Below are 14089 nucleotides of genomic sequence, written 5' to 3'. Positions count from 1 at the left end.
ACGACGGATATGTCGTAGTGACGGTTGGGAGTGTTCGATATATATTTCTGCTTTCGCCGTTGACGAGACAGTTTGAGCCCCCCATGACAAAATCCCCATGTTAGAACACTCCGCCCAACAGGTCTACCCCGTATTATAAATGTAACAGCAGTATACATATGCGCTATACAGTGGGATATTTCCCGCGCGATATTCCATTGTCACCGTTTCACCAAGGCAGCGCGAGCAGACCGTGAAGATGACAGCCGTGCTTGACGTCCCCAAACCCAGAATCAACTCGTCCATGCTGTCGCAGTACCCGGGCCGGCCGGTCTGCTTCGTTGGACATGTTGACAAGGTGTCGAGTGGAAAAGTTCAAGTGGACAAAGTTTGACGGAGTCGTCACGGAGCACGAGTGGTCGCTGTCACGAGCTAACACCGTCTCCCGTTTGTTTTTTTCAGGTTCACCCAACAGGGAAGATGTTCAAGATGCTGGACGGAGAGGGCAAAGCTGCTCAGGTGGAGCTCAACGACCCTGTGAGTGGCTCTTGTTGGTACCTTCTCCTGAATGTTGTGCTCAAAACATGACAGTTCAGTGTGATTTGGAACCTATTCAGTGCAATTCAACCTTTCGAAATATTCCCAGTGCTCACAACGTTTGCCAATAAAGAAAAAAAGAGCTGAAATGAGCTGCTGATACTGGGTGGCTTTTATGCTGAATATGCCTGGAAAACCCCAATAATTCGTGGTAGCCTCTAGGTCAGGGGTGTCAAACTGGTGCCATGGAGGGCCGAGAGGCAGCAGGTTTTCATTCCAACTGAAACCTCCATCAGGTGATTTCACTGATTACCTCACCTTCAAGCAGAAAGGAGGAACTAATCAGTGAAATCACCTGGTGGAGTTTTTGGTTGGAATGAAAACCTGCTGCCTCTCGGCCCTCCATGGCACCATGCTCTACCTGATATGGAAGTTACCAGTGTCAATAAACTGGGAAACATGCCAGATGTTTGACGTGACATACTTTACACACAAGATAGAATGCAGTGAGACTGGGATCATGAGTTATGTGTTTTGAATAATCCTCTAGTTTGTGCTGGTACTGTTTCATGAAGCATTGATTATTATGTCATTTCAGTACAGTGACATCAAGTTTCAATGAATGGCCTCACTACGGTGAAATGGCTATTATGTGGGCTAACATCATCACACATAAATCAGATGTGGCTCATTGAATCCACAAGAGTCTCAGCTTTCCAGTCAAACCCAGCTGATGGAACTCCAAGACTGTTTAGGCCCCAGTCTGCATTTTACAACAGGCCACAAGAACACATGTGGACTGCAGGGTTTGTGGCCCAAACTGCATGGGATTAGCAGAAGGTGGGCACGTCTGCTAAGGCGAGAGCTGTGGCTGCCCAGAGAACCCATTTTCATTCACACATCTGGAGGTCAGAGGTCAAGGGACCCCGCTGGAAATGGCCATGCCAGATTTTCCCTTTTTCCCCAAAATGTAGCCCAACTTTGGGGAGACAATTAGTCCTCTTGCCGACAACCTGGCATGACATACTAGGTATCGGTGGATTCCTTAGTTCATCTAGTTTTTTTTTGTTTGTTTGTTTTTTGTTTTACTTTATATACCGTAGTATATACAGTAAAATACAATAATAATGGTCTGTATGGGTTAAATGAAATTCCTGCCCACTCCTATTGAGAACATGCTTTATATTTTATATAAAAAAGAAGAAACAGTTACATTTTTAACTTGATTCTTGCATAGGCCAACATTGCATGCTGCAGTAAGTCAAGTTACATCAACAACAGTTTCAGTGATGACACAGTGTCTGCAGTCTCACAAGCTCCTCAACCATAATTGTTTCCTCAGTGTTTTACTTTCAAAAATGTTTCAGTTGACACTCCAGGTGAATAATCATCTACAGAAGAGGAGAGGCGGCATGGAGCAGCTCAGTTAGTTATGTTGCACCCACAAAATAAAAGATGTGGCCACGACATCATCATCCTGTGGCCTGGAGAGTCTGTGTGGTGGGCACACCTTGCACTCCTTGTGGCCACAAGACTGGGTTTTATGGCAATGATTTTACATTTTGTGGCCTTAAAATAGTAGTGGGATGTGATGTTTCACTTATACCCATGGTTTAATTTTTATATGAGGTATTCAATCCTGTCTGTCTTGTGGCAAGATTAAGCATGGAGCTAAATTGCATGACTTTCAGTACACTGCACTAATCTGAAAGGATTTGAGTTCAGTTTGAGTGTGCCGCCACTTATTTATTTTTATTTGTTTTCATTTTTAATGAACAGATTTCTGTACAAAATGCACATTACACATACACAAATAGGCCTGGGAGTCAGTCCACTTAGGTAAATGGAAACAAAGAACAGCAATTGCTCAGCTAGCTATCATACATGAATACAGATACATGTAGGTGCTCACTCTGGAAAATAATATAAACAGCAATGTTTAGGGGTCTCAACACAAAGTGCTTGGAACCCTGTTATTGTTATTACCTTCACTGGTGGAGTTATAACAACTTTACATCTCACTGTTCAAATGTCATAAATATCTGTGTGATTAATTCCACCTGTTCAACCATATGAGTGTGTGTTTGTGAGGATAGCAAAAATTAGCATACTTGCCCAACCCCCAGCGATGCCATAAAAAGTTGGACTCGAGCCAGAAGTTTCATTCATACAAATGACATCCAGGAGAAGCAGGTGTGGTCATTCGACACACACACATTAAGTGCATCATTCAGATGATCATTTGGGGCACTGTAAATGAATTAGGATTAAATATGGTATACATCATTGTCCTATTAGGGAATTTTTCTTTGGACTTATGTCTCTGCATTACAACCAGCCATCATGCACATAAATACAAGTGTTCTATCAAAAAATGCAATCAACAAAACACACTGCACATACATATACACACAAATGTCAGAATGTATTGAGCTAATACCTCTGATGATATTGTATGGATGGCAACAGGTGTTTTCATAAGATATTTATACAATGAGATTTTTCATAATGATTAATAATATGGATATCTTATATCTTGTATCAAATATTGATATTGTCCAGCCCTAAGTTGATTGATGTTTACAAATTAGGCATTTAACAGGGGTAGTACTGCTTTTTGTCAAAGTTTGCCCATTCAACATATTTGTCAGCTAAGAGATGGCAACAGAAGAGTTTTATGAAAGTCTTATCTAACTTTTCTTACAGCTTGAAGAGGAGCTGTCCGGCATAGTGGAGGTCATTGGAGTGGTGTCCAACAAAGGAACAATAATGGCTTCCACATATAATATCCTACGAGAAGACAAGGGCATTGCTTTTGGTAGGTCGACCTTTCTCTAAGCTAAGGATACACCAGGTGACTTTCACTAGGATCAACAGAATCACCTTTCCTTTAAACACAGTGCAGCCAGGAGTGTACTGACTGACCTAGTGTAAGGCAGCACATGTAAATGCATCTGCCAGTTTCCTGCCTTGTTCTGGTTACTCATGATCATTTGGTGTCTTGTATGCATATAAATGTAGTACCACTGTTGTCTTGTTGGCACTTTAGCTTTACAGAAAGAATGGCAACACTGAACTGTTGTGACTTATATTCTTTCCGTTTTTTTTTTTTTTCCACAGATTTAGAGCTGTATAATGAAGCCCTGAAAGTCATCCACGATTACCCACAGCATTATCCTTTCCAAGTGGCTGCAAGTGAATGAGCATTTGCCAGGGGGATTTTTCTTACTAAAGCTGGTTGATTTTTTTTTTTTTTTTTTTTTTTCCAGTTTTCATGTTGTTTTGTGTTCAGTTTGTGTTCATCCATCTGTACAAAATATGCCAAGTAATAAAAATATAACCATTAAAGAAGTAAAAGAAAAAAAGTTTTTTAACAAAACTGATTTATGTACAGTGTTAACAATAATAGCTCTTAAAGATTACACAGGCTTAAAAAAATAACTAAGAAATGTACACAATTGTGGTTTAATAAATTATATTGATCCATATGTCAAGCCTGACTGCTGCGGGATTTGCTTTTGAGGACACAAGAACACAAACTTCTTTTTTATGGAGGCTTTAACAAAATCTTGAGGGTATTTGAGAAAAAAATAATCATGAAAATTTTACACTACCAGTGAACATATATGCAAAGGAAATGTGGACTTGATTTTCAGAATTATGTGGGACCACTAAAACTTCAACTGTTAAAATTTTTGTCAGTGTGAAGTTGAGGTACAGTAGCATCTTTGTCCACTTGGGGGCAGTATAACACAAATTTAATGAACATGCCAGTATCCCTAGAGATAGTAATGCAGTTGTTTATGTTATTTTATTTTGTTACAATTTCCTTCACACCAAGAGACATCTCCCACCAACATATGCTACCTTTGTATCAATAGACATGCAGGCATCAGTATTGCACATTACTTCATTTGTCAAACACAGTTAACGCACAGAAAGGTCTGTCATTCGCACCACTCATGAGGTGCAAAGCTATCTTCTCTCTTCATATGAACTATCAAATAAAGCAGTTATGCCGAAAAATGTTTTTCAAAGTGAATTCAAGTCTTACATCAAATAAATAAGCTTAAGGTGTTATAAAATGAAGGTACAATAGGTCAAGTATCAGGTGATTCAATATTTTTAAAATTTCACTGTACATACAAAATGTTCACAATTTACATTGGAATTTTTTTTTTTTTACACAGCTTTTATTAAACAGAAAGCTACGCGAGGGTGGGTGTTGCAGTTAAATTGGATTAATGATGAATCCGTGCAGCCAGTATGTATTTGCTTATTTGCCAGCTGCTATAAATGCACAAGACTGTTTTGGTGAGGTTGGTGCTGTTGACATAATAACACTGACACACATGGCACTGGGACCACAGGACCTCACATACAGCATCAGCAGATAGTGCTCCACACAGATACAGATATTATTACTAACTGTATGACCTTTGACCCTGAAGGTCACCTGCTGACTGCTGGGATGGCAGTGTAATAGAGTGAAGCTGGTTCCAGAATCAAAGACTTTTGTTGATTTGCACTGAGGAGAGACCAAGGAAATGGCTGCGACTTTTGCTACCTGGTTGATTTTTGCGAGGAAAATCACAGGAAGTGATGCCTTTCCAGCTGAGAGATTAGTTTGGAGTAGAAGAGCGTGGTTGTCTGCATGAGCAGGAGTAGCCATCATGGCTGAACTGACAGAGGGAGTTTTTTTCTTGCCCTCTATGAAATTTGAGTCAGGGGATGTCATGTTTTGTCTGTTGTGTACTTGGTGGTCTGTAAAGCCCTTTGAGATCGTAAACAGTGATAAGAGACTCTAAATAAATTTGAACAAAGAAAAGAGCGCCAATAACAGAAACTCAGACTTCATGAACAGAAAATTCAAGAAGGGTCAAAGCTTGGGACACACTGTCTCATTGCAAAGTGCTAAAGCAAGCATCACAGTAATGACCCCTTATCACCACAGATATCACCATGATAATTAACAAGAGTTTAGGTTAGAATTTAGCTTCTGCTCCCTTTAAGTGCAGCAGAGTCTCTCCAGTGAGCCAGCATGAACAGCAGCAGGACCCTGGCTCTGCTAGACCCAAATGGAACAGAGACTTCATTTATGTCATTAATGAGACCTGTGTTTACCTGCTGTTCATGTCAAAATGGCTGCGGGGAAAAAGGTCTATAGTGTCTCACCCAAGAGCTTACTGAAACACCTCGTCCCTCTTCAGGTCAAGAGGGCTCAGTTTGTAGTCTCTCGTCTTGCTCGTCCTCCGTGCATCAGGCCTCTGTGGTCCTCAGCTCACTGCAGGAAGGTACCGTACTGCTGAGGGCAGCCACTGATCTCATGGTGAGACATGGTGCACACAACATGATAGGAAGCTTGAATTTTCCTTCTACAGGCCATATGCTATGTGGCTGGATAAATGGGGAACATATCTGTATATGTTCCCCATTTAAGCAGCGACATAGGTTTATAGAAAAGATAAGAACCTACAAAGGTTTGGCTATCTGCCAGAGAGTAGATAAACTTGCCAGGCACAGTGAAAACCTGGGTAGCATTTTGGATTTTGTGCAGAGTAAACTGTTTTCTCTGCCTCCTCTCTAAAACAGATCCATCTCTGGTCAGCGGGACTTGGTTGTTCACTGATTGTGCTTGGAGAGCACCATGAAAGCTGCAGATTTATCTTTTTCTGAAATGTATAATACTATCAGTCCACATTCATGCTGATTTTGATCAGCATTGTGTATACACATGTATTTGATCAGATATAGTCTCAGGGATCTCCATCTGAAAATATTTAGTTATTCCATAACTGTCTACACTGCTGACTGGCAGATTAACAGTGCAGAGTATAATACCCATGACCCGAATAGTCATTCTTATACATTCTCTCACGGACCTAACTTATAGTCAGTGAGATAATAGTCAATTAAAATATTTTCCCCATTTTTCTGGGGACCCCCTAGATCCCACTCAAGGACCCCAGTTTGAGAACCCCTGCCTTACACTCAGCAAGACCAGATACCTACCAGGTATTTGGGAGGAAAAAGTGAAGCATACTTTTACAAAATAATTAATTGTACAAATGATGATGCCCTGTTGGAAAGTGTCATTTAGGTCCATCGATGAGTCTGCATTTACAGTAGGTCCAAAGGGCCAAGTCTCCTGCCATTCATTTCTGTGACAACATTCATGTTGCCTGGAGCATGAACTCTACCTGTTGTGGTGGCCCTCTGACGTTCCCTCTGGCATCACCAACAGGTAAAACTGTTAATGTTACACATGATTATCTTAAAAAGTTTTTGCATTGCAATGAAATTTGGGTCCAACAGTCATGTTGGCTATGTAATAAACTTTGGTGACTCCATGACCATGCTTGTAAAAATGTAGTTGATAGAAGTGAATAATTAGTCTAGAATTTAAGTCCTTTGCTGTTTTTTTCTAATATTTTATATAAGTATATAGCATATTGGGAAATTTGCTAATCAAATCTCACTTTTCATGTAGTCTTTAGTATGATCAGGAACCTCCTCAGCAGAATGTGAAGTCCCCAACCTCGGAGGCTGCCTGCATGGCTGGGAATGGAGCAGATTACTCTGGGATAATATGGTGAAGGCATCAATCAGGTGTGTGTGTGAGTGCTGGGAAAGAAAGGATTCAAACTCAAGTTCTGATCACTGGAAATCCTCAAATACAGAAATAAAACAAACAAATGAATTACGAGTAAAGGAAGGAAAAAGGGGAAATGTTTTCAAAATCCTCGCCAAAACCACAATCCCAACATCTCTTACATCTCCTAAAGCAGTGGTGAATACCAGCCACTGGAAAATGGAGGCAGAAAAATGTGAACACGGTGGAGGTTATCACTTTAAAATATAGCTGTATGGCAAATTGATGTATGGATGTGTATATCATTACCACAGAGGCAGAGTGATAATTGCTGCTGGTGGTAATATAACAAACTGTATCCATGCTGTGCTCACCCGCTTGATGGGTGGGAGAAGAGTGGCCTGGAGCAAGGCAGCTGCCATGTCCCGGCAAGTTCAGACACTGCAGCGATTGTTGCAGCATCTGCTCCCTCCACCTCCGCTCACTGTCAAGATCACTTCAATCTCACACACTTTGAAAGATGTCTCGATACACTCTGACTGGTTGTCCTGGTCGAAGCATGCATACGCAGATCATGTGTCAGTCTTTGGTTTTTGTCTCTGGTCTCAGGCAGCAGCCAAAACCATGTGGTTCGGTGCTGTCCTGCAGAGCCAAAGAGAAAATATATCCAAGATAAAAACACATAATTGAATTTGAAATTGTGTAATTTGTGTTGCTATAAAGTCGAAACCAAAGCTTTAGCTTATTGAAGCCCAGGAGCCCGTGGGTGGGCTTTTATTTGAAAGAGGCAAAATTTACTTTATTTCTTTTTATTTTGGGGGGGAAATTGTCTTTATTTTTTAGACACTTTATAGTGATTTTTGTGGTCATTTTAAGGTAATTTTCTTATAATTTTTTTTTTTTTTACTTTTTTCTTAATTTCTTGATATCGAGTTTTGCAGTCCAGCGCCTATACCTCTGGATTGAAGCTGTCTGATAATGGGGCCTGTATTCAATATTTTTTAAGTTTGATCATTTTAATTCCAAAAAAGCATTTTTCCCAAAGGTTTTTCATGTGAAAAGTCTCTAAAGTAGTGGTGAAATTTGCCTCGGTAGTTAAGAAGCCTGTTAAGGCAGGGTGAGGGAGGTTTAACTGCACACTGACTTTTACAGAGTGGCAGCCCTGAAGGTGTTAAGTGAAGCCGTATCCTCACCTTCATCATATCATATGTGAACTACATTGAAGTGGCTGATATTCAGTCTCTATTAGGTGACCATTACCAGAAAGCCAATACATATAACAGTTTAACACTGCAACATATTAATGAAATGTAACTACCAATGCTACTCCTTCAGATAATGACTAGCTCTTTGAGGATTTTTTTACTTCTCTTTGCAAGGCTGGATTTTTATGATGCAGCTCTGTCCAGCTTGTTAACCCTGAAATGACCACTATAATTGCAGGACTGAGCTGTGGATCTTGTAAAGCTTATTGCGTTTTAACCCATTAGCATACCTCCACAGGAGAATCCTTCATATTCTGCATACCACGGTGGACGTAGTGACTGAAACATCAAGTTTGCCCGTCAATGCATCAGCTCCTCATGATACAATGTGAGCCAACATGTCTAAAACAACCTCTGCATATCCATCACATGCCTACCAGTGGCCCTGAGCGAAGCTTTGGACGAACCATGTGAAGCTGTCAGGCCTGCTAAAGCTGTAAGTGCCACAGGGAGGTTTTCCTGTGTCCCACCTGTGACGTGTCTAACAAATGATCCAGGCATGGCAAGTTCAAGAAAACTTCATACCTGCAAGCGCCTGATGGAGAAATTGAAAGGCTCTAAAACTGTCTCGGCAGCTTGGTGCTTCAACAGATATATGTGGCACTTTGAAGTCACATTTCAGCTTTTTTATGATAATGCTTAACACCTAGAGTTAAGCCCGACTGTGTTCAGCATTTTGGGTTTTGAGCAATCTGCCAAGGTATAAGTGCACCTGGCTTTAAAGGGAATGAGAGATGGCACTCTGATTGGTTTACTGCCTGATACACCCAAACACACCCTTGATTAATTAAGAGACTAAGTACAACCCTTGGAACCATGTGCCTGATGTAACAACCCTTTTTTTTTTTTTTTTTTTTTTTTTTTTTTTTTTTTTTTTAGCAAAAGTGGACTTGGACACACCCTAAATGTCCTTGCCCCATACTCTTCAGATGGTGTGCTTAGGTTGTTAAAATAGAGCCCCTCAAGTTCAGTCCAGCCATGTTCAGTATTTTGGGGTTTGATCTTTTGTTACAAGTACTGGATGTTGCTTGTACACATGGTTTGAGGCGATTAAATGGCCCCATCAAAGAGTCTTATCTTATCTCATCAAACACTAAAACACATATTACCAAGTGCACATGGACAATATAGGCATTTTTCCAGTTATCAACATCTGGAACGATCCAGCAACTAATGTATTTCCTGTATCACTCCCTGCCAGAGGATAACATACACAATAGTACCATCTTCTTCCAGATTACTAAAAGATTGCTGGCAAGTAATGTTGTGGCTAGCCTCTTTTCCTCCACTCCCCTCTGTCACACACATTTCACATAAATGTAATACTACTGTCCAACATAACACCCAGCAGATAAGTGAAATAATATTTTTAAAATTGGGTGAACTACCCCTTTACTGATGGACTGATATGCTCATGCTCAAGACTCACAATGTCCTTCAAAGCACAGGAGTCAATCATCTATTTCCTAATGACAGCACAAAGCACCACGTTAACATGAGTCCCACTGCTGGATTCCCTCTCTGTGCCATCTGCATATGATGATAGTGGAGTCTGCCTCCATGTGGCTGTTTGTCTTTCTTGATCTCAGTCGCATGCTATTGCTACATCCAGACAGATAAGATCAAACTCTAAATCTCTAATGATCCCTGTGGGGAAATTGGCTCGTTGCCGCAAATAATCGGCTATAGCAAAGAATAACAGAATCAAAAATAAGTGCAAATGGAAATATTAACGCTAACACAATAAATAATCCCAAAATGCCAAGTCCATAGCAAGTAGAGGCATGGATGAAATTATGAAAAACTTGGAATGACAGCATAAAACCATGTGGTGGAGCTGAATTCTCTTTATTCCCCTGGTTCTTTTTGACTCTTGCCCCTTTGAAGAGCTTTCAAATTTGTGTCCGATTTTTTTGGCGGCTCCACTGAAGGCCGCACATTTGTCCCAAAGTGTCTGGACGTGCAGACGTACGCTGTCAAAAAGCTATTCGCCTTATCAAAATAGGTTCAACTGCAGCAGGAAGCGCCCTCTAAACTCCCAGTCTAGGCTGGTATTGGTGCTGGTGCCGCCCGGCTGTGTTGTGTTAGCAGAGCTGTCTGCAGACACAGTGCCACAGCCAGCATTACCACCAGTCTCTTCCCATGCAGCCAACAGCAACAGGCATCCACGGCACATTTCTCTAGTTTCACATTTCACACAGTTTTGAACGTGGCTTCGCATCTCCACACTGACTGTCTGGACCTTAAACCTACAACAAGTATCAATGTATTGTGAGGAGAAACATTCAGCTCATGCAATAAAAGAAAGAGAAACAATTTCTGGCTTGATTTCAGTGGCTTGATCCAAATCATGTCTCAGAAATCCAAATCCTCAATGCAATCCCATGTCTACCTGCACCTTAATCAAAGATCCACAGCTACACAGATGGCTGCTCTCAGCTTGTCTATGAAATCATGGGCATGTTTTCTTTAGACAAGGGAACAAAATGTAGGCGCAATTTTATGAATTTGAGAGCTCTACAAGTCAAATTGAAACTGAAAAGAAAAAAAAAAAAGCAAATCATACACACAATCAGGATTTTGTGACCTCAATTTAGAATTTCATGGGCAGGATTTAGGGTAATGTGCACACACACAAATAAATAAAAAGGTTTTTATGGCCTCTCCATAGGTGTAGCAGGATTATTACAGGCTGAAATGATATAAAATAGGTGACCAATTAAAAGAAAAAAAAAACCAACACATGGACTATTTTCTTGTGCGGTCTAAGCTCTCTGTGCTGGTCCTCAGTCATAACACTGACTGGCAGGAGCCTGAAAGGTTCATAAAACGAGTGATAGAGCAGAGGAAAAGAAGAAGCTAGCCATGAAGCCAGTCACAACATAGCTGGCCTAACGTTGCTACTTCAGTGAGGAAGACAAATGGCAGCAAACTCAAGCAATCTACTTGTGTCTCTGTGGTGGCTGCTGCTGCTCTGCTGTGGAGGGATACAGGAAGTTAGTTGAGCAAAACTGCGGGTGTGCACTTGGTAATCATATGTGCATTTTAGTATTTGGAAAGCAACACTTGTAAAGTGAAGCTAAACCTTCTTTGAGTGGATTAAGGCAGTTATTTTTCAGACTGTTAGCTGGGGGGAAGTCCACCTCAATGGCAGGAGGCTAACAGTTAGCATTTGGAGCATCCAGACAGTATCCAGCACTGGATACTGGCTAACAATGAGAGGAGGACAGAGCCACCACGGAAATAATATCACATTTATCAAAATGGATGAACTGTCATTTAAAATGTATTTCCTGCAACACTGACGTAGAAGAGCGCCTGAAAGTAGAACATTTAAACATCGCAGTGAAAAAAGAACTGTGGTTACCCATTTTTAATATTAATAATAAATTAATAATAATAATAAAAAAGATAGGGTCTAGCCTGCAGGAAAAAATGTGTCTTTGTGTGAGACCCCTCCAACTTGTCACGTATGTTTGAGAATATTGTGGCATAGTTTTTGCATCTGGCCTAGGCTTACATGGCCATTTAGATAGATAGATAGATAGATAGATAGATAGATAGATAGATAGATAGATAGATAGATAGATAGGTATACTTTATTGATCCCAGACTGGGAAATTCACACGTTACAGCAGCATCATCAATAAAAACAAAAAATTAAAATTAAAAGTATATACAATAGAGCCTGTGAAATACTGTGAAACTCAACAGTGTAAAATAGCAGAAACTGTTGCAACATGCTGGTCAGAAAGGGTTTTATTGATTAGATTTTGACCAGCAGTCCATGATGCCTCAGATGTCGTGGAGCCTAAACCCACTTTAACCCAGGTGATCCACATTTTTATTGGTAAAATAGAGGTTACCCCATTAATGAGCGTAGTATCTTTTAAGGGCAACATCAATGATTTTCTTAGTATAAATGATTTTATTTTTTATCTATGGTCGTTTGCCTTATGAAGCTCACCAGATGAAAGTTTAACCTCTTTTATGCTTGTTTATATTAACTGTATTAACCATGATACTGTGTCTTTCCCCACAAGCTAGTAATATTATTTATTAGACTACATTCGCCGACATTTTTTTCCCAGGAGCAGAAGCAGGTTTCTTCGACATCTCTGTGATTTATGCCAGGAATTGGACGAGGCCTTATCTAAGCCTGTCTGCAAGAATTATGGGGACAGATAATGGGCTTTTCTCATACTGACATCCTCCAGTCATTCAAATTTCACAGGTAAGAGTCAAAAGAAAATTAGGCTGAAAGCATGCTAGAGATCCATCTGCTCTCCACCCCGCCGAATTGACCATATTTCAATCTAATACCCGAGGTTGGCCAACATTTACTTCTACTCTAATTTCCCGACCCTGTAATTCATTTTAAGTGCCTCGACGTCTGGTATTTCACACAGTGGATCATGGATAGAGTTCAGTTGCTCACACTTTCTTGCCAATGGAAGATAACGTATGAATTGTTACATAGGAATCATAATCAGTGCTCTCTGTGATATGTAACTAGGTTTTTCACTATTCTCACCTTGGCACAAGTTGAGAATGGCACAACCCAGTGAAATCAGCTAAACTAAACTCTTAAAAATCGTTCAAGTTGTCAGGTATAGTAGTTTTTCAAGATTTCTTTGCCTGCTTTTGGCTGCTGTTTGTAAGTCAAGACTGGGAATATTAATACATGCTGTGAAATGAGACATTCCTTTAAAAACAAAAAGAAATACTGTATTTTAATTAGTACATATGCATCTCTATTTTGATTTCTGCACTTTGTATTACTCAGTGTTCTTCAATAAAGGTTCATAATAAATGTTCTTTAATGCATGTACTTCATGCCTTTAAGTACAGGCATGTACTTAAAGGCTTTATTGTGAAGGTGGTGACAGGAAGTCTTCCTGTCTTCCTTCCGAGTTACATTGTGGTTGACTTGCTGTGTGTCTAGTTTCATTATGAGAGCTGCAGCAGGTTTGGCTCCAGTGCCGGTGGCTCTCCCTGCCGCTCCCTGACAGCAGCCTGGAGTACAGCAGCCTCTGGATATACTCAGCAGCTCTGACTGATCTGACTGATGGATTAATCTTGGACTGTTTATTAGTTTATGACCAAAGAGGTGAGGCTTCTTTTTATTCGAAAAAAAAAAAAAAAACATTTTTATGTCAGCTGATACTTAAAGTTCCTTCAAACTGCATAAGATATGCAAATGTGAAAACAGATTAATCATATTGCATATGCATGTTTACATCTTTTTCTGTTTTTGTATCAGCCTTATTCCCCACTCATAATGCATTCTAAAAGCTTGCTGCAGACAAATTCCTTATTATTATTATTTTTATTATTATTATTAGTAGTAGTAGTAGTAGTAGTAATAATGATGATAATAATAATAATAATAATAATAATAATGGTGGTGGTAGTAGTAATAGTACTGGTATTTGTGGTATTTCTCACTGTAGTAGTAATTACTACTAGCAGTAGTAGTAATAGCAGCCATTTTAGTAGTGGTAGTTGTAGTGTTAGTAATAGTAATGGTAATATTACAGCAGTAGTAGTTATAATAGTTGTAGTAACAGTAGCAGGTAGCCATAATAGATTTAGTAGCAGTAGTTTTAGAAGTAGTATTAGTATAAGTGGTAAAGGGAGGTAGTACGGCTTGCAGTAATAGTGGTATTAGTTGTAGTTTTAGTGGTTGTAGTGATAGCAGCAGTATTGTTAGTGG

General features: G+C 40.0%; 1 protein-coding gene across 1 annotated transcript; it reads left to right on the top strand.

The window, feature by feature from the left end:
- Positions 1–83: 83 nt before the first annotated feature.
- Positions 84–3867, top strand: rpa3 (replication protein A3). The gene is made up of 4 exons (XM_030062877.1): positions 84–337; positions 442–516; positions 3223–3334; positions 3637–3867. Exons 1-4 carry the CDS (start codon positions 239–241, stop codon positions 3717–3719), a joined length of 369 nt encoding a protein of 122 aa, XP_029918737.1. The 5' UTR covers positions 84–238; the 3' UTR covers positions 3720–3867.
- Positions 3868–14089: the final 10222 nt, after the last annotated feature.

This window comes from Myripristis murdjan, chromosome 11, assembly GCF_902150065.1.
Source record: "Myripristis murdjan chromosome 11, fMyrMur1.1, whole genome shotgun sequence".
NCBI lineage: Eukaryota > Metazoa > Chordata > Actinopteri > Holocentriformes > Holocentridae > Myripristis > Myripristis murdjan.
The sequence above is the reverse complement of the archived record's forward strand: the minus strand, read 5'-3'. Positions and strand labels throughout refer to the sequence as shown.

What these genes read in the sequence shown, in the direction of transcription:
- rpa3 (XM_030062877.1), top strand. Translation starts at nt 239, where the DNA reads ATGACAGCCGTGCTTGACGTCCCCAAACCCAGAATCAACTCGTCCATG. An exon ending in TCGTTGGACATGTTGACAAG is followed by an intron (nt 338 to 441) that starts GTGTCGAGTGGA and finishes TGTTTTTTTCAG; the next exon opens with GTTCACCCAACAGGGAAGAT. An exon ending in AGGTGGAGCTCAACGACCCT is followed by an intron (nt 517 to 3,222) that starts GTGAGTGGCTCT and finishes CTTTTCTTACAG; the next exon opens with CTTGAAGAGGAGCTGTCCGG.